The 22,338-nt window shown below is 32.8% G+C and overlaps 1 protein-coding gene across 1 annotated transcript in view; it reads right to left on the reverse strand.

Moving 5' to 3' along the window:
• Positions 1–2,488: 2,488 nt before the first annotated feature.
• The window catches only part of LOC119611176 (A disintegrin and metalloproteinase with thrombospondin motifs 7-like), a 36,932-nt gene continuing 17,082 nt past the window's right edge, over positions 2,489–22,338 (reverse strand). Inside the window, 7 exon segments of the mRNA XM_037966672.1 lie at positions 2,489–3,028; positions 3,148–3,298; positions 3,365–3,813; positions 3,878–4,553; positions 4,621–4,775; positions 4,844–4,975; positions 4,978–5,041. Of these exon segments, the coding sequence (XP_037822600.1) occupies positions 2,718–3,028; positions 3,148–3,298; positions 3,365–3,813; positions 3,878–4,553; positions 4,621–4,775; positions 4,844–4,975; positions 4,978–5,041 (1,938 nt within the window). The 3' untranslated portion in view covers positions 2,489–2,717.

The following is a 22,338-nucleotide window of genomic DNA, read 5'->3' on the forward strand; positions in this document are numbered from 1 at the left end:
GTCTGGACTATAGTCTGGACTATAGACTATCTATAGTCTGGACTATAGACTAATCTATAGTCTGGACTATAGACTAATCTATAGTCTGGACTATAGACTAATCTATAGTCTGGACTATAGACTAATCTATAGTCTGGACTATAGACTAATCTATAGTCTGGACTATAGACTAATCTATAGTCTGGACTATAGACTTATGTATATTTAGACTATAGGCTTATGTATAGTTTAGACTATAGGCTTATCTATAGTCTAGACTATAGACTTATCTATAGTTTGGAGTATAGACTTATATATAGTCTGGATTATAAACTTATCTATAGTCTGGAATATAGACTTATCTATAGATTGGACTAAAGATTTATATATAGTTTTGACTATAGACTAATCTATAGTCTGGATTATAGTCTAGTCCATAGTCTCTGCTATAGTTTGGATTATAGTCTAGTCTAGTCTATAGTCTAGACTATAGTCTAGTCTATAGTCTAGTCTATAGTCTAGTCTATAGTCTAGTCTAGTCTATAGTCTAGTCTATAGTCTAGTCTATAGTCTAGTCTATAGTCTCTGCTATAGTTTGGATTATAGTCTAGTCTATATAGTGCTATAGTTTGGATTATAGTCTAGTCTATAGTCTTGTCTATAGTCTAGTCTATAGTCTAGTCTATAGTCTTGTCTATAGTCTAGTCTATAGTCTAGTCTATAGTCTAGTCTATAGTCTAGTCTATAGTCTAGTCTACAGTCTATAGTCTAGTCTACAGTCTAGTCTATAGTCTAGTCTAGTATAGTCTACAGTCTAGTCTACAGTCTAGTCTATAGTCTAGTCTATAGTCTAGTCTATAGTCTAGTCTATAGTCTAGTCTATAGTCTAGTCTATAGTCTAGTCTATAGTCTAGTCTATAGTCTAGTCCATAGTCTAGTCTATAGTCTAGTCTATAGTCTAGTCTATAGTCTAGTCTATAGTCTAGTCTATAGTCTAGTCTATAGTCTAGTCTATAGTCTAGTCTATAGTCTAGTCTATAGTCGGTCTATAGTCTAGTCTATAGTCTAGTCTATAGTCTAGTCTATAGTCTAGTCTATAGTCTAGTCTATAGTCTAGTCTATGTCTAGTCTATAGTCAGTCTATAGTCTAGTCTATAGTCTAGTCTATAGTCTTAGTTGTCATATTCTAGTCTATAGCTAGGTCTATAGTCTAGTCTATAGTCTAGTCTATAGTCTAGTCTATAGTCTAGTCTATAGTCTAGTCTATAGTCTAGTCTATAGTCTAGTCTATAGTCTAGTCTATAGTCTAGTCTATAGTCTAGTCTATAGTCTAGTCCTATAGTCTAGTCTATAGTCTAGTCTATAGTCTAGTCTATAGTCTAGTCTATAGCTAGTCTATAGTCTAGTTATAGTTAGTCTATAGTCTAGTCTATAGTCTAGTCTATAGTCTAGTCTATAGTCTAGTCTATAGTCTAGTCTATAGTCTAGTCTATAGTCTAGTCTATAGCTAGTCTATAGTCTAGTCTATAGTCTAGTCTATAGTCTAGTCTAGTCTATAGTCTAGTCTATAGTCTAGTCTATAGTCTAGTCTATAGTCTAGTCTATATAGTCTAGTCTAGTCTAGTCTAGTCTATAGTCTAGTCTATAGTCTAGTCTATAGTCTAGTCTATAGTCTAGTCTATAGTCTAGTCTATAGTCTAGTCTATAGTCTAGTCTATAGTCTAGTCTATAGTCTAGTCTATAGTCTAGTCTATAGTCTAGTCTATAGTCTAGTCTATAGTCTAGTCTATAGTCTAGTCTATAGTCTAGTCTATAGTCTAGTCTATAGTCTAGTCTATAGTCTAGTCTATAGTCTAGTCTATAGTCTAGTCTATAGTCTAGTCTATAGTCTAGTCTATAGTCTAGTCTATAGTCTAGTCTATAGTCTAGTCTATAGTCTAGTCTATAGTCTAGTCTATAGTCTAGTCTATAGTCTAGTCTATAGTCTAGTCTATAGTCTAGTCTATAGTCTAGTCTATAGTCTAGTCTATAGTCTAGTCTATAGTCTAGTCTATAGTCTAGTCTAGTCTATAGTCTAGTCTATAGTCTAGTCTATAGTCTAGTCTATAGTCTAGTCTATAGTCTAGTCTATAGTCTAGTCTATAGTCTAGTCTATAGTCTAGTCTATAGTCTAGTCTATAGTCTAGTCTATAGTCTAGTCTATAGTCTAGTCTATAGTCTAGTCTATAGTCTAGTCTATAGTCTAGTCTATAGTCTAGTCTATAGTCTAGTCTATAGTCTAGTCTATAGTCTAGTCTATAGTCTAGTCTATAGTCTAGTCTATAGTCTAGTCTATAGTCTAGTCTATAGTCTAGTCTATAGTCTAGTCTATAGTCTAGTCTATAGTCTAGACTATAGTCTATAGTCTAGTCTATAGTCTAGTCTATAGTCTAGTCTATAGTCTAGTCTATAGTCTAGTCTATAGTCAAGTCTATAGTCTAGTCTATAGTCAAGTCTATAGTCTAGTCTATAGTCTAATCTATAGTCTAGTCTATAGCCTGGTCTATAGCCTAGTCTAAAGTCTATTCTATAGTCCATTCTATAGTCTGGACTATAGTCTGGACTAGAGACTAGAGTCTTTTCTATTTCTGATTTGGATTCTTTCACATCATATACTTAGTATTTGGTACTTTTTCCCTTCTTCTTGGTTTATTTTTACGATTTCTCTTCCTTTTCCTATTGTCCCTCATCACTCCCTACTAATAACCATGGCACGATTGACAACAATATGTTCGATAAAATTCCAATTTACACAGACGTTCACGATTAATACGTTTACAATTATTTAACTCATCATTACAAGTTTGTAGGCTTTGTGGCGCCGCTGCTATTACAAATTTCTCTTTGCCCGCTAACAAATCTCTATAAACTTTATGTTTACTAACACCAACATCACCCAATATATCCTCCTCTGCTTCCAAGCCATAATTGTGTTCATAGTCTGTTTGCAATTGTTCCATATCGTTGGCGGTTGCAGCAGCACCACTGTTATATTGCTGCTTTTTCAATTCTGTACAAGTTTCCAAAACCAAAAACATACGAAGAAGAAAATCAAAAACATTATTATGTATTTCCATAAATTACCACCACTATTACTAGTTCTCCTTATGGTATGTGTCATTTGATTACCTTCACATTTGGCCAAATTACAGGCACCGTAGACGGGTTCTCTTTCCAAATATTTACATTTATTCGATTCGATCATGGCGTTTTGTTTCCAATCAAATTCGAGACATTTAGCGTAGCGTCGTTGAACACCTTCACCACATGGGCGGGAGCACTAAAAGAATAAGGAAGAGGATAAAATTTGGGAATTTGAAAACCTTTTTTTATATTTATAACCTACCTCCGACCATTCCGAATAATGCCATTTTGGTCCACAAAATTCGTTATCATGTCGGGTACAATTTTCCGCTTCTGTGGGTTTAGTGTCCGGTGAACATTGTGCTGCATCCACAACAAATCCATCCATAATACATAATACCTTTCGAGTACGCTGCATATTAAAACATTCTCCCGTACAATTAGACCAAGCCGATGTAAACCAAGATCCCTTGTGACATGAACGTATGGAGCAGGAACGTTTTTGTTCGGGTGTTAAGCGGGCATCGCAAAGATCGGTATAGGGTGCGGTACGATCACAGTAAATAGTGCGATGTTCAAAGCCAACATTGCAGTCTTGTGAACATTGATCACTCCAATCGGACATAAGCCAAACACCAGACTTATCGAAACGATCATCACGATGGAAACGCCTCAGGGGAGGGGCCGTGGAGGAGTTTAAATGACGTTTACCTTTAAATTAGGTTCAAAATATATTAATTTCCTTAATTTCTACTTTTTAAAAGGGTTTAATTACCTAAAACACTTTTCACCGCTCCCGGTGAGCCAATAAGTCTTGAATACATTTTCGGTGTATTATCAGGATTACGTGCATAAATTTTCCTTTTAGCCATTAGATGACAATTACAAGTTTCCTTTAGATCGGGTAGTTTTTCAGTTTTACACTTTGTTTCCTCCACTTCCTCTATACTGCCACTAGCTTGTTCTTGTACACATTGCAACTTACGACTGCGTACCCCTTCGGCCTGACCCTCAGCACACTCGCATTCACCATATTCCAAAGGACGCCAGTAGGCCGGGCAAAGGCCTCGGTTACAATGATATATATCTTCGCTGAATTGTGGTTTCTCTATGAAAGCACATCTTTTGGGTGAATAATATCGACTTAAAGATTCCTTGGTAGGTGAATCTCGTATACATCTAAAAATAGGCAACTGTATGCCACGACCACAGGAACGATTACAGGGCCCAAAACCCAACAATTCCCAAGAAAATCTTCTACGTTTCTTCTCCTTAGCTCTAGCAAGTTGAGAGCTTCCCGAACCTTTAATCGAATTCTCATCTATTTCATCTAGAGGTTGACCCAACTCATTCCATTGGCTTTGCAATTCCTCTGGTTCACTTATGGAAGCGGAGGCCACGGGTAAAGTATAAGTATAACTAATGCCCGGATTAAGGGTACGCACTAAAAGCTATAGAATCGTTTTTAAAATTACACTATATAGTAGTCCCTTTTATACCCGAGAATGCTTTACATACCATAAGTTTCACCGGTTTACGTAGAGGTCCCTTGGCCAAAATAGTACTAGTCTCTTTATTATAGTCGTAGACATCATCATCGTATAAAAATATACCACCCTCGGAGGCTTTATTATTGCCATTTATGATATAAATGTCGTCGGTGGTTTTCAAGGCTATAATGATATAAAATATATAATCAAATTTAGAACTCCAAAAACCCAAATCAATCCACCATACTTACCTATCAAATTACTACTCTTAGCCACTTGTTTAATAGTCAAATTCATGGCTCCCGCCGGTATACTGGTTATATAATTATAGCCATGATTTAATTTCGATTGTGAAAAGATTTCACTAACTTTACGACACAAACGGAGCCACATTTTTCTTGGCTGTCTTTGGTGGTGGCCGGGCGTATGGCGCCGGTACTATGGACGGCCTAATAATAGAAAGAATAAAAACAAAAGTTTCTATTAATATTGAAGATCTTTGTAGATTTTGGAATTAAACTTATGCGGGTCTTGAAGGGGCAACTTACCAAAATTATTAAAATCCAAATTTTACAAATAATTTTCATGATTTTTCTTTTCAATTTTAACGTTTTTTTTTTTAAATAAAATTTATTTTACTTTCCAATCATATTACTAATTACTAAATTTTATAATATGCTAAAATCAAAATCTTAAAATTAGACTTAATAAGACAACAACATTTCTGAATTAAAATTTAATTAGAAAAGAACTAGAACAGAACCTGAACTAGAACAGAACCAGAACTAGAACAGAACAAGAACAGAACTAGAACAGAACTAGAACAGAACTAGAACAGAACTAGAACAGAACTAGAACAGAACTAGAACAGAACTAGAACAGAACTAGAACAGAACTACAACAGAACCACAACAGAACTACAACAGAACTACAACAGAACTACAACAGAACTAGAACAGAACAGAACTAGAACAGAACAGAACTAGAACAGAACTATAACAGAACTAGAACAGAACTAGAACAGAACTAGAACAGAACTAGAACAGAACTAGAACAGAACTAGAACAGAACTAGAACAGAACTAGAACAGAACTAGAACAGAACTAGAACAGAACTAGAACAGAACTAGAACAGAACTAGAACAGAACTAGAACAGAACTAGAACAGAACTAGAACAGAACTAGAACAGAACTAGAACAGAACTAGAACAGAACTAGAACAGAACTAGAACAGAACTAGAACAGAACTAGAACAGAACTAGAACAGAACTAGAACAGAACTAGAACAGAACTAGAACAGAACTAGAACAGAACTAGAACAGAACTAGAACAGAACTAGAACAGAACTAGAACAGAACTAGAACAGAACTAGAACAGAACTAGAACAGAACTAGAACAGAACTAGAACAGAACAGAACTAGAACAGAACTAGAACAGAACTAGAACAGAACTAGAACAGAACTAGAAACAGAACTACAACAGAACTACAACAGAACTACAACAGAACTAACAGAACAGAACTAGAACAGAACTATAACAGAACTAGAACAGAACTAGAACAGAACTAGAACAGAACTAGAACAGAACTAGAACAGAACTAGAACAGAACTAGAACAGAACTAGAACAGAACTAGAACAGAACTAGAACAGAACTAGAACAGAACTAGAACAGAACTAGAACAGAACTAGAACAGAACTAGAACAAAACTAGTACAAAACTAGAACAGAACTAGAACAGAACTAGAACAGAACTAGAACAGAACTAGAACAGAACTAGAACAGAACTAGAACAGAACTAGAACAGAACTTGAACTGAACTAGAACTGAACTAAGAACAGAACTAGAACAGAACTAGAACAGAACTAGAACAGAACTAGAACAGAACTAGAACAGAACTAGAACAGAACTAGAACAGAACTAGAACAGAACTAGAACAGAACTAGAACAGAAACTAGAACAGAACTAGAACAGAACTAGAACAGAACTAGAACAGAACTGAAACTAGAACAGAACTAGAACAGAACTAGAACAGAACTAGAACAGAACTAGAATAGAACTAGAACAGAATTAGAACAGAACTAGAACTGAACTCAACTAACCTAAAAAACTGTTGACATTTCTAATTCTGTTCTAGTTCTGTTATAGATGTATGCCAGTTCTTTTTCAATTTAGTTCCTTCCATATTTTCAATTTGTTTTGATTTGTCACTTATTATGACAGCTGTCATGTAAGCTCAACTCAAACATTTCAGTTTCTTTCACTTCAATTTTAACCCCTTGTTATCTAATTTTAATTTTCCTGCATTTTTTTTTCTCATTTTCTATCTCTTAATCTTGATGACATTATTTCATTTCACACAAGACTGATGTCTAAACGTCATGTGTAACTGATTGGTTAACATGACATCTGAAGCAGTGTAAATAAAGTATTTCATTGCATTTCAATTAATTGATGGCGCTGACAGCTTAACAGTCATTTAATGTCAAATTAAATCAAAAGTTATTTTTTTCATTTCATTTAATTAATTTGTAAAGTGACAAAAAAGAAATCGAATGAATTTTTTTTGTTTCTAAATATTAAATAACAAAATATTTACATGTGTTTAGCTGAATGTAATATGATAAACAAAATAAATTAATTAAAGAAAAATATTGTGCCAAAAAAAATTTTAAAATAAACAAACGTTGCCAACCACATAATACTAAGTGATAGTGGGCAATTATGTTAGTTTATGGATAAATTAATAGATCCCATAGACCACACAGTTAGTTGGTTATTCAAACAAGCAAGTAAAGTTAACAGTACAAGTTTAGCAAACTATGCGCCAAGTTTACAATGTCACAGTAATTGTGCGGGGTGGTGGTTCATACTGCAAGAGTTTTTGTTTATTTCCCTGTACCAAACCTTGGTTGCTGCTAATAAATTTAAGGCAGTTATCAATTATTGTTATGTATTTTGTTTGCTAAATTTTTGGTTTATTTTTCAAATGCCTCCAAGAGTTTGGGGTAATAAATTTTCATTAATCTATTACTAAACTATACATTATTCTGTGCATAAGGCATAAACCATGGATAGCTATTGATAGGAATGAGTCTTGATGGAATCTTTATGTATTAAAAATTTATATTTATATTCCAATTTTTTGTTATTCTTAATTATTCTAAACATTAAGAAAACATTTAAGATAATTCTTATAATTCTCTGTGTAATGCATAAATTGCAGTTGAAATTTTACTATAACAGTTCCATATCTCTCTGTATCTATAATTTATAGGTCAATGGTTGCAATATTTCTTCATATTTTCTTCGTTTCTCTGTAAAATCATTATCATGTGACCCAATTAGTATTCGATAATTGGTTCAATAATGTATTAAAGTGCTTGACTTTTCTGTTGTTTCTTTAACAGTTTTATTGTTGGGGTGGGTTAAGTTTGAAGTATCGTTATTTAATTTGCCATTTGTTACACTTGACTTAAGTCGAATATTACAAAATACTACAGCAGTGAAAAATTATAAGATTATGTGTCATTATGGTTGAAGAATTGTTGTAATGTGGGTGATTATCTGGCAGTAATTAAGAAAGTTTCACAAATTTGAGGTTAAAATTTTTATAAAAAAAATGGGTATGACTATCAGAATACATAGCTTTAGTGAGGTTTCATATTCAAACACGTTCTCAATTAAAAACCTATCATGCAAAAACTGTCAGAAACTGAACTAGAACAGAAATAGAACAAAACTAGAACAGAACTAGAACAGAACTAGAACAGAACTAGAACAGAACTAGAACAGAACTAGAACAGAACTAGAACAGAACTAAAACAGAACTAGAACAAAACTAGAATAGAACTAGAACAGAACTAGAACACAACTAGAACAGAACCAGAATAGAACTAAAACAGAACTAGAACAGAACCAGAATAGAACTAGAACACAACTAGAACACAACTAGAACAGAACTAGAACAGAACTAGAACAGAACTAGAACAGTACTAGAACAGAACTAGAACAGAACTGGAACAGAACTAGAACAGACTAGAACAGAACTAGAACAGAACTAGAACAGAACTAGAACAGAACTAGAACAGAACTAGAACAGAACTAGAACAGAACTAGAACAGAACTAGAACAGAACTAGAACAGAACTAGAACAGAACTAGACAGAACTAGAACAGAACTAGAACAGAACTAGAACAGAACTAGAACAGAACTAGAACAGAACTAGAACAGAACTAGAACAGAACTAGAACAGAACTAGAACAGAACTAGAACAGAACTAGAACAGAACTAGAACAGAACTAGAACAGAACTAGAACAGAAACTAGAACAGAACTAGAACAGAACTAGAACAGAACTAGAACAGAACTAGAACAGAACTAGAACAGAACTAGAACAGAACTAGAACAGAACTAGAACAGAACTAGAACAGAACTAGAACAGAACTAGAACAGAACTAGAACAGAACTAGAACAGAACTAGAACAGAACTAGAACAGAACTAGAACAGACTAAGAACAGAACTAGAATCAGAACTAAACAGAACTAAGAACAGAAACTAGAACAGAACTAGATCAGACTAGAACAGAACTAGAACAGAACTAGAACAGAACTAGAACAGAACCAGAACTGAACTAGAAACTTGAACTAGAACTGAACTAGAACATGAACTAGAACTGAACTAGAACTGAACTAGAACATGAACTAGAACTGAACTAGAACAGAACTAGAACTGAACTAGAACTGAACTAGAACTGAAACTAGAAACTGAACTAGAACAGAACTAGACAGAACTGACGAAAGAACTAGAACAGAACTAGAACAGAACTAGAACAGAACTAGAATAGGAACAAAACTAAAACAGAATAGAAAAGAAATAAAACAAACTGAACAGAACTAGAACAGAACTAGAATAGAACTAGACAGAACTAGAACAGAACTAGAACAGAACTAGAACAGAACTAAACAGAACTAGACAGAACTAGAAAGAACTAGAACAGAACTAGAACAGAACTAGAACAGAACTAGAACAACTAGAACAGACTAGAACAGAACTAGACCGAACTAGAACAGAACTAGAACAGACCTAGAACAGAATAGAAACAGAACTAGAACAGAACTAGAACAGAACTAGAACAGACTAGAAAGACTAGAAAAGAACTAGAACAGAACTAGAAACAGAACTAGAACAGAACTAACAGAACTAGAAACAGAACTAGACAAACTAGAACAGAACTAGGAACGAACTAGAAACAGAACTAGAACGAACTAGAACAGAACTAGACAAACTGAACAGAACTAGAACAGAACTAGAACAGAACTAGAACAGAACTAGAACAGAACTAGAAACTAGAAACTAGAACAGAACTAGAACAGAACTAGAACATGAACTAGAACAGAACTAGAACAGAACTAGAACCGAACTAGAACAGAACTAGAACAGAACTAGAACAGAACTAGAACAGAACTAGGACATAGAACTAGAACAGACTAGAACAGAACTAGAAACAGAACTAGGAACAGAACTAGAACAGAACTAGAACAGAACTAGAACAGAACTAGAACAGAACTAGAACAGAACTAGAACAGAACTAGAACAGAACTAGAACAGAACTAGAACAGAACTAGAACAGAACTAGAACAGAACTAGAACACAACTAGAACAGAACTAGAACTGAACTAGAACTAACTAGAACAGAACTAGAACAGAACTAGAACAGAACAGAACTAGAACACAACTAGAACACAACTAGAACAACTAGAACACAACTAGAACACAACTAGAACACAACTAGAACACAACTAGAACACAACTAGAACACAACTAGAACACAACTAGAACACAACTAAACAGAACTAGAACTGAACTAGAACTAAACCAGAATAGAACTAGATCTGTACTAAGACTGGTCTAAAACTAAACTTAATCTGCTTTTAGTGCAAATATTTCCTACATTCACCAAATTCTAATTTTACCTAATTTGATTACAACGAAATATTTTTAACATATAAACCCATTTTATTATTGAACTTTTGTTATTTCTCTCCTAAACATAATTTATGACTTTTTTTACGGTAGTAGACACAATTTTCGTTTAATAATTCAATCAATTTTCAAACAAAATTCAAAGAAATAATTTTAATGAAACCATCAAAACTAAAGTGAAGGTGATTTAGTTGGATTGTTTTAGTTTCAGAAATAACTTAAGGGGTCAAATAATTTTTTTACATTTTTTGAAAGGTTTTAAATTTAAAGTAAAAGTTTATGTGTGGCTAATAAACTTGAATTAAAAGATTTTCTTAAAGAAGCTAATGCCAGTTCGGAGAGTTTTTGTTTAACAATATTTTTTTCTTTCAATTAAATATCTGCAGTCCTTCATTTATCATTTTATAGGCTTATTTTTTGGCGAATTTACTTTTGTTACTTGGCAATATTTCTTATAATTTTTTTAAAAAAATCATATACAATTGATGGATTTGCCATTTTGAAATCTTTAGTGTGCTGGCATAACAGAATACAATTTGGCTTTTCGCCAAATATTTTAAATATTTTTAACTTAAAAAGGTGTTCTGGCATAAAGTACAAAATTGACCACATTGTGTTTTTCCGGCCTTATCTCAAAAGAATGTTAATGTTTAATTTTACTTAAGATATAACAACAACAAAAATAGATTCTTAAAATAATAAGATTAATTATACAAAATGTTTACAAATCTTTTGACATTTTTTTAAGACATTTTTGAGTAGAAATGTCAATCATTTTTTTTTAGAAAATTTTAAAAACCAACTAAGAAAACACTAAGTAAACAAAGTATTAAAATTAATCTAAACAAATAATTTTTGTTTAAATTTTGAATATAAAATTCATGATCAAAGTAAATTTTGTAATTAACTTTACGCTAAATTAACTTACTAAACAAAATTTTAGCATTTTTTATTGTAGTTTTTTAAATAAATTTCTTATTTTATGATTGTCATCATGTGTTAGTATTTAGTTAACATATTTTTTTGCTAATAAATTTTCTTCAAATTCGTTTTGTTTTCTTTAAATTATTGCACGAATTGTTGGAAATGGCGCGTGTTGAAATTGTGTTGACAATTTAAATCATTTGTTATGGGTCCCCTACAAAGAAGAGGAAAAATTTTAAATTTTCTGTTGTTTGTTCTAGTTCTGTTCTAGTTCTGCTCTAGTTCTGCTCTAGTTCTGTTCTAGTTCTGTTCTAGTTCTGTTCTAGTTCTGTTCTAGTTCTGTTCTAGTTCTGTTCTAGTTCTGTTCTGTTCTAGTTCTGTTCTAGTTCTGTTCTAGTTCTGTTCTAGTTCTGTTCTAGTTCTGTTCTAGTTCTGTTCTAGTTGTGTTCTAGTTGTGTTCTAGTTCTGTTCTAGTTCTGTTCTAGTTCTGTTCTAGTTGTGTTCTAGTTGTGTTCTAGTTCTGTTCTAGTTCTGTTCTAGTTCTGTTCTAGTTCTGTTCTAGTTCTGTTCTAGTTCTGTTCTAGTTCTGTTCTAGTTCTGTTCTAGTTCTGTTCTAGTTCTGTTCTAGTTCTGTTCTAGTTCTGTTCTAGTTCTGTTCTAGTTCTGTTCTAGTTCTGTTCTAGTTCTGTTCTAGTTCTGTTCTAGTTCTGTTCTAGTTCTGTTCTAGTTCTGTTCTAGTTCTGTTCTAGTTTGTTCTAGTTCTGTTCTAGTTCTGTTCTAGTTCTGTTCTAGTTCTGTTCTAGTTCTGTTCTAGTTCTGTTCTAGTTCTTTTCTAGTTCTGTTCTAGTTCTGTTCTAGTTCTGTTCTAGTTCTATTCTAGTTCTATTCTAGTTCTGTTCGTTCTGTTCTAGTTTCTGTTCTAGTTCTGTTCTAGTTCTGTTCTAGTTCTGTTCTAGTTCTGTTCTAGTTCTGTTCTAGTTCTGTTCTAGTTCTGTTCTAGTTCTGTTCTAGTTCTGTTCTAGTCTGTTCTAGTTCTGTTCTAGTTCTGTTCTAGTTTGTTTCTAGTTCTGTTCTAGTTCTGTTCTAGTTCTGTTCTAGTTCTGTTCTAGTTCTGTTCTAGTTCTGTTCTAGTTCTGTTCTAGTTCTGTCTAGTTCTGTTCTAATTCTGTTCTAGTTCTGTTCTAGTTCTGTTCTAGTTCTGTTCTAGTTCTGTCTAGTTCTGTTCTAGTTCTGTTCTAGTTCTGTTCTAGTTCTGCTCTAGTTCTGTTCTAGTTCTGTTCTAGTTCTGTTCTAGTTCTGTTCTAATTCTGTTCAAGTTCTTTCTAGTTCTGTTCTAGTTCTTTTCTATTTCTGTTCTAGTTCTCTTCTAGTTCTGTTCTAGTTCTGTTCTAGTTCTGTTCTAGTTCTGTTCTAGTTCTAGTTCTGTTCTAGTTCTGTTCTAGTTCTGTTCTAGTTCTGTTCTAGTTCTGTTCTAGTTCTGTTCTAGTTCTGTTCTAGTTCTGTTCTAGTTCTGTTCTAGTTCTGTTCTAGTTCTGTTCTAGTTCTGTTCTAGTTCTGTTCTGTTCTGTTCTAGTTCTATTCTAGTTCTGTTCTAGTTCTGTTCTAGTTCTGTTCTAGTTCTGTTCTAGTTCTGTTCTAGTTCTGTTCTAGTTCTGTTCTAGTTCTGTTCTAGTTCTGTTCTAGTTCTGTTCTAGTTCTGTTCTAGTTCTGTTCTAGTTTATTCTAGTTCTGTTCTAGTTCTGTTCTAGTTCTGTTCTAGTTCTGTTCTAGTTCTGTTCCTAGTTCTGTTCTAGTTCTGTTCTAGTTCTGTTCTAGTCTGTTCTAAGTTCTGTTCTAGTTCTGTTCTAGTTCTGTTCTAGTTCTGTTCTAGTTGTTCTAGTTTCTGGTCTAGTCTAGCTAGTTCTGTTCATGTTCTGTTCGAGTTCTGCTCTAGTTCTGTTATAGTTCTGTTCTAGTTCTGTTCTAGTATCTGTTCTAGTTCTGTTCTAGTTCTAGTTCTAGTCTGTTCTAGTTCTGTTCTAGTTCTGTTCTAGTTCTGTTCTAGTTCTGTTATTCTGTTCTGTTCTGTTTAAGGTCTTTTTGTTTTTGTTCTGTTTCAATTTGTTACCAACTTCTTTTCAATTTTAAATTCTTAAAATTTTCATGCAGGGTATTTCTTAATTGTTTTTAGCACACTCAGAAATAGACTTTTATTTAATTGTATTTTGTGAAAAATTGTTTTCTATAATTTTGTTATTTTTTTAAAATATGCCGCTGTGAGATCAAAATATTTGTTTAAATGGAATTAAAATGATAAATTATGGCGTTTAACTATGACGTATGAAAGAAAACATTCTTTTAATATAAACAGGAGAAAACAGCAAAAATAAAAACAACATCATTAATATTTTAAAAATAAATTAAATGACCTAATTATAATGGAAAGAAACTGATTTTGATATTTACGTCAAAAAATAATTTTGAAAAATAACCTTTTGAACCTTATGAAAATTTCAATAACAATTTTTAATTATGAAATGGAAACGTAGAAAACCTTTTAATTTCATTTATCACTACGTCTCTGGTTTTCTTTTTTAAAATTGATCATGTTAACATGTTATTACTCAAATTTCATTAATTATTTTATCACACTAAATATTAATTTAACGTTACGTGAACTTAATCAATATTAAAAAAATTTTGGATTTTTTCAAAAATTACTATAAAATCGAACAAAAAGCAAAACTAAAACTTTTTTTAATAATACCGTTAAAAATAAATTATAAACCTTTAAGAAACATATTTTAACACCCATAATAATAAAAAATAACAACAAATTTTCAGTTACAATTAAAGACATGACAATACAAAAAGTTGGTCCACAATTTAAGTCAATGTTATTAGACACAAAGAAATGTAAAGACACACAAAACGAACGAACGGACAGACAGACGCACTTTTCTTTAATAGTTTAATAAACTAAAAGATTTCTTCTTTAAGATCCAAACTCTAGACTATTTTTATGCGTCTCTGCTATATTGCTTTAGTAACTTTGAGTGTAATTTAACTGACATAAAATGGTTTAACATGATGATGCTGCTAGTGCTGCCTACCAGACAGACAGACACTTTTTGCATTTAACATGTTTGTTATGTCATAGACATGCACCGGAAAACATTGTTTTAATGCTAAGAGATCACTTACTCAGTTTAGAATTTCAGTTTGGTTAATATAAAGAGAAATTAATTGACAAACATTAGATTTGAGTGCCAATTCACCCTTGGATTTTTTTTTATTTAGATACAACTTTAGACACAAATTTGTGTAATTGAGTCAGATTTTTGTTTCTTTTAAGAAAATTCAAATCCAACAGATCTAGAGTCCTTGGTCATAGTCTAGTCATAGTCTAGTCATAGTCTAGTCATAGTCTAGTCATAGTCTAGTCATAGTCTATTCATAGTCTATCAGTCTAGTCATAGTCTAGTCATAGTCTAGTCATAGTCTATATAGTCTAGTCATAGTCTAGTCATAGTCTAGTCATAGTCTAGTCATAGTCTAGTCATAGTCTAGTCATAGTCTAGTCATAGTCTAGTCATAGTCTAGTCATAGTCTAGTCATAGTCTAGTCATAGTCTAGTCATAGTCTAGTCATAGTCTAGTCATAGTCTAGTCATAGTCTAGTCATAGTCTAGTCATAGTCTAGTCATAGTCTAGTCATAGTCTAGTCATAGTCTAGTCATAGTCTAGTCATAGTCTAGTCATAGTCTAGTCATAGTCTAGTCATAGTCTAGTCATAGTCTAGTCTAGTCTAGTCATAGTCTAGTCATAGTCTAGTCATAGTCTAGTCATAGTCAGTCATAGTCTAGTCATAGTCTAGTCATAGTCTAGTCATAGTCAGTCATAGGTCTAGTCTAGTCTAGTCATAGTCTAGTATAGTAGTCTATCATAGTCTAGTCATAGTCTAGTCTAGTCTAGTCATAGTCTAGTCATAGTCTAGTCATAGTCTAGTCATAGTCTAGTCATAGTCTAGTCATAGTCTAGTCATAGTCTAGTCATAGTCTAGTCATAGTCTAGTCATAGTCTAGTCATAGTCTAGTCATAGTCTAGTCATAGTCTAGTCATAGTCTAGTCATAGTCTAGTCATAGTCTAGTCATAGTCTAGTCATAGTCTAGTCATAGTCTAGTCATAGTCTAGTCATAGTCTAGTCATAGTCTAGTCATAGTCTAGTCATAGTCTAGTCTATAGTCTAGTCTAGTCTAGTCTATAGTCTAGTCTAAAGTCTAGTTTAGTCTAGTCTATAGTCTAGTTTATAGTCTAGTCTATAGTCTAGTCTATAGTCTAGTCTATAGTCTAGTCTAAAGTCTAGTTTATGTCTAGTCTATAGTCTAGTTTATAGTCTAGTCTATAGTCTAGTCTATAGTCTAGTCCATAGTCTAGTCTAAGTCTAGTCTATAGTCTAGTATATAGTCTAGTCTACAGTCTAGTATATAGTCTAGTCTATAGTCTAGTCTATAGTCTAGTCTATAGTCTAGTCTATAGTCTAGTCTAGTCTATAGTCTAGTCTATAGTCTAGTCTATAGTCTAGTCTATAGTCTAGTCTAGTCTATAGTCTAGTCTATAGTCTAGTCTATAGTCTAGTCTATAGTCTAGTCTATAGTCTAGTCTATAGTCTAGTCTATAGTCTAGTCTATAGTCTGTCATAGTCTAGTCTATAGTCTAGTCTAGTCTATAGTCTAGTCTATAGTCTAGTCTATAGTCTAGTCTATAGTCTAGTCATAGTCTAGTCTATAGTCTAGTCTATAGTAGTCTATAGTATAGTCTATAGTCTGTCTAAAGTTTAATTTATAGTCTAGTCTATAGTCTAGTCTATAGTCTAGGCTATAGTCTAGTCTATAGTCTAGTCTATAGTCTAGTCTATAGTCTAGTCTATAGTCTAATCTATAGTCTAGTCTATAGTCTAGTCTATAGTCTAGTCTATAGTCTAGTCTATAGTCTAGTCTATAGTCTAGTCTATAGTCTAGTCTATGGTATAGTCTATAGTCTAGTCTATAGTCTAGTTATAGTCTAGTCTTATAGTCTAGTCTATAGTCTAGTTCTATAGTTTAGTTATAGTCTAGCTGTATAGTCTAGTCTGTAGTCTAGTCTATAGTCTAGTCTATAGTCTAGTCTAAAGTCTAGTCTATAGTCTAGTCTATAGTCTAGTTTATAGTCTAGTCTATAGTCTAGTCTATAGTCTAGTCTATAGTCTAATTTATAGTCTAGTCTATGGTCTAGTCTATATTCTAGTATATAGTCTAGTCTATAGTCTAGTCTATAGTCTAATCTATAGTCTAGTCTATAGTCTAGTCAATAGTCTAGTGTATAGTTTGGTCTATGTCAAAAAAAAATTACATTTAATATTTTTTAATGATGAATTACAACAAATATTATTAAACATCCTCCTTAATATTTTTATCACTTTAAGTAGGCATTTAAATTAATCAATTAATTTGTTCAAAATAACTTCAAGATTTAAAGTCAGAAAGCTTTTCAATCAACTTAATCAAATTATAGACAAATTTGTTAAATTTATCTTTTAATGTTTTTTATCCGTTATCTTTAAGATACGTTTCATTTTCATATGTTTTGTAGTGAATGTTGAACAACAAAAGCGCTAATCCTGTTTGAAGTCACAACAAATTACCAACTTGAAATGGACTTGGTTGACTACACAAACACTAAAGACTTTAAGACAAGTTTAGTTTTTTGTTGGTTTTTTTCTTTTTAGTTATGGACTAAACGCTGAGAAAGACTTTAATGATGGTAATTACGAAAGACACGCACAAGTTAAAGTCAGGCAGATGGACATAAACGATTTTGCACTTGTTAAAAGATACTAAAATTTCAACTATTAAAAATAAATCTAAAAAAGTGATATACAACAAGTAGTTAATTTAACGATATGTTTATTCAATAGCAATTTATCAAAATTGGAAATTTTTTAAAAGATTTTTTTTAAAATATATTTTCACAATTTTTCTTGAAATTTTCACAAAAACTTTTTTCAAATTGCCTTGTTGAAACGTTGACACTTTGTACACGAATGAGAAACTTACAAATTATAATTCACAAAATATTTATGATTACCAACAAAACAAACCAAAACATTAAACAAGAAAAAAAAATATTAAATTAAATAAAAAACAGACCAACAATTTGCTGCTCGACAAGATTCCTCCTCACCAACAACAAAAAAACCTAAAATACAAATACAATTCATTCAAAAACGTCTTGCGTCTTTAACATCTCTAACGCCCAGTCAACGGCCGATATTCAATGTGATCTTCACTCTATGTTTTCGTTTGCCGTTAATAAAGCCAATAATAATGGACATCAACCACTACAACCAAAACACTCTCCGATAGCTTGATGGCAAGTCAAAACAAAAACTTATCGAGATAAATGCTTTTTCGAACCATCAGAGAAAGAATAACAAAATCAAAGAAAAAATACCAGATGCCCACTAATCAATAAGATGGATATATTTGTACCCTACAGACACAGTTAACGATTACGACTAGGACTATAGGTCATACTATAGAGTAGACCATAGTGCAAGACTTGAATAGGTTATAGTCCAGACTATATTGTTGGTTATAGACCAGACTAGAGTTTAGAATAAAGACAAAAGGACTATAGACTAGGACTATGAACTAGACTAGACAAAAGTGTGGACTATAGACTAGGCTATACACTAGACTATATACCATGCTATAAACTGGACTATAGGCTAGGCTATCAACTAGTCTAGACTATAGACTAGACTATATACTAGACTATAGACTAGACTATAGACTAGACTATAGACTAGACTATAGACTAGACTATAGACTAGACTATAGACTAGACTATAGACTAGACTATAGACTAGACTATAGACTAGACTATAGACTAGACTATAGACTAGACTATAGACTAGACTATAGACTAGACTATAGACTAGACTATAGACTAGACTATAGACTAGACTATAGACTAGACTATAGACTAGACTATAGACTAGACTATAGACTAGACTATAGACTAGACTATAGACTAGACTATAGACTAGACTATAGACTAGACTATAGACTAGACTATAGACTAGACTATAGACTAGACTATAGACTAGACTATAGACTAGACTATAGACTAGACTATAGACTAGACTATAGACTAGACTATAGACTAGACTATAGACTAGACTATAGACTAGACTATAGACTAGACTATAGACTAGACTATAGACTAGACTATAGACTAGACTATAGACTAGACTATAGACTAGACTATAGACTAGACTATAGACTAGACTATAGACTAGACTATAGACTAGACTATAGACTAGACTATAGACTAGACTATAGACTAGACTATAGACTAGACTATAGACTAGACTATAGACTAGACTAGACTAGACTATAGACTAGACTATAGACTAGACTATAGACTAGACTATAGACTAGACTATAGACTAGACTATAGACTAGACTATAGACTAGACTATAGACTAGACTATAGACTAGACTATAGACTAGACTATAGACTAGACTATAGACTAGACTATAGACTAGACTATAGAATAGACTATAGACTAGACTATAGACTAGACTATAGACTAGACTATAGACTAGACTATAGACTAGACTATAGACTAGACATAGACTAGACTATAGACTAGACTATAGACTAGACTATAGACTAGACTATAGACTAGACTATAGACTAGACTATAGACTAGACTATAGACTAGACTATAGACTAGACTAAGACTAGACTATAGACTAGACTATAGACTAGACTATAGACTAGACGAGACTATAGACTAGACTATAGACTAGACTATAGACTAGACTATAGACTAGACTATAGACTAGACTATAGACTAGACTATAGACTAGACTATAGACTAGACTATAGACTAGACTATAGACTAGACTATAGACTAGACTATAGACTAGACTATAGACTAGACTATAGATAGACTATAGACTAGACTATAGACTAGACTATAGACTAGACTATAGACTAGACTATAGACTAGACTATAGACTATAACATATAGACTAGACTATAGACTAGACTATAGACTAGACTATAGACTAGACTATAGACAATTTGCTGCTCGACAAAGATTCCTCCTCACCAACAAAAAACCTAAAATACAAATACAATTCATTCAAAAACGTCTTGCGTCTTTAACATCTCTAACGCCCAGTCAACGGCCGATATTCAATGTGATCTTCACTCTATGTTTTCGTTTGCCGTTAATAAAGCCAATAATAATGGACATCAACCACTACAACCAAAACACTCTCCGATAGCTTGATGGCAAGTCAAAACAAAAACTTATCGAGATAAATGCTTTTTCGAACCATCAGAGAAAGAATAACAAAATCAAAGAAAAAATACCAGATGCCCACTAATCAAATAAGATGGATATATTTGTACCCTACAGACACAGTTAACGATTACGACTAGACTATAGGTCATACTATAGAGTAGACCATAGTGCAAGACTTGAATAGGTTATAGTCCAGACTATAGTGTTGGTTATAGACCAGACTAGAGTTTAGAATAAAGACAAAAGACTATAGACTAGACTATGAACTAGACTAGACAAAAGTGTGGACTATAGACTAGGCTATACACTAGACTATATACCATGCTATAAACTGGACTATAGGCTAGGCTATCAACTAGTCTAGACTATAGACTAGACTAATACTAGACTATAGACTAGACTATAGACTAGACTATAGACTAGACTATAGACTAGACTATAGACTAGACTATAGACTAGACTATAGACTAGACTATAGACTAGACTATAGACTAGACTATAGACTAGACTATAGACTAGACTATAGACTAGACTATAGACTAGACTATAGACTAGACTATAGACTAGACTATAGACTAGACTATAGACTAGACTATAGACTAGACTATAGACTAGACTATAGACTAGACTATAGACTAGACTATAGACTAGACTATAGACTAGACTATAGACTAGACTATAGACTAGACTATAGACTAGACTATAGACTAGACTATAGACTAGACTATAGACTAGACTATAGACTAGACTATAGACTAGACTAGACTAGACTATAGACTAGACTATAGACTAGACTATAGACTAGACTATAGACTAGACTATAGACTAGACTATAGACTAGACTATAGACTAGACTATAGACTAGACTAGACTAGACTATAGACTAGACTATAGACTAGACTATAGACTAGACTAGACTAGACTATAGACTAGACTATAGACTAGACTATAGACTAGACTATAGACTAGACCATAGACTAGACTATAGACTAGACTATAGACTAGACTATAGACTAGACTATAGACTAGACTATAGACTAGACTATAGACTAGACTATAGACTAGACTATAGACTAGACTATAGACTAGACTATAGACTAGACTATAGACTAGACTATAGACTAGACTATAGACTAGACTATAGACTAGACTATAGACTAGACTATAGAATAGACTATAGACTAGACTATAGACTAGACTATAGACTAGACTATAGACTAGACTATAGACTAGACTATAGACTAGACAATAGACTAGACTATAGACTAGACTATAGACTAGACTATAGACTAGACTATGACTAGACTATAGACTAGACTATAGACTAGACTAAAGACTAGACTATAGACTAGACTATAGACTAGACTATAGACTAGACTATAGACTAGACTATAGACTAGACTATAGACTAGACTATCGACTAGACTAGACTAGACTATAGACTAGACTATAGACTAGACTATAGACTAGACTATAGACTAGACTATAGACTAGACTATAGACTAGACTATAGACTAGACTATAGACTAGACTATAGATAGACTATAGACTAGACTATAGACTAGACTATAGACTAGACTATAGACTAGACTATAGACTAGACTATAGACTAGACTAGACTAGACTATAGACTAGACTATAGACTAGACTATAGACTAGACTATAGACTAGACTATAGACTAGACTATAGACTAGACTATAGACTAGACTATAGACTAGACTATAGACTAGACTATAGACTAGACTATAGACTAGACTATAGACTAGACTAGACTAGACTATAGACTATAACATATAGACTAGACTATAGACTAGACTATAGACTAGACTATAGACTAGACTATAGACAATTATTCCTCCTCACCAACAACAAAAAAACCTAAAATACAATACAATTCATTCAAAAACGTCTTGCGTCTTTAACATCTCTAACGCCCAGTCAACGGCCGATATTCAATGTGATCTTCACTCTATGTTTTCGTTTTGCCGTTAATAAAGCCAATAATAATGGACATCAACCACTACAACCAAAACACTCTCCGATAGCTTGATGGCAAGTCAAAACAAAAACTTATCGAGATAAATGCTTTTTCGAACCATCAGAGAAAGAATAAAAAATCAAAGAAAAACAAGTAAGGAATTATAGTCGGGCGAGGCCGACCATATAATACCCTACACCTGTTACAAAAATAAAATGTGATTTAGTTTTCATAATAAAGCATTTAAGTTGAATTGCACCTTGCCTTGAGTTATACTTAAGCCACTTATTGTTGAATATAATTGTGGACATTTAAGTCAAATTTTGAAGGGGGATTTGTATAGGGGCTATGGTCAAATGAGACCCTATAATTATAAAGTTCATGCGAGTCATCAAGGCTAGTATAGAACTTGGTTTTGCAGCTTTTTGTCGAGATACGAGTATATTAAACGTAATTATAAACTTAAAATCCCTATTCGTCGTTTTCAGTTGTATGGGGTCTAGGTGAAATAATGGACCGAT

Source organism: Lucilia sericata, unplaced genomic scaffold (genome assembly GCF_015586225.1).
Source record: "Lucilia sericata isolate MDLA Ls3-8-SP2 unplaced genomic scaffold, ASM1558622v1 Contig001385F_arrow, whole genome shotgun sequence".
Lineage (NCBI taxonomy): Eukaryota > Metazoa > Arthropoda > Insecta > Diptera > Calliphoridae > Lucilia > Lucilia sericata.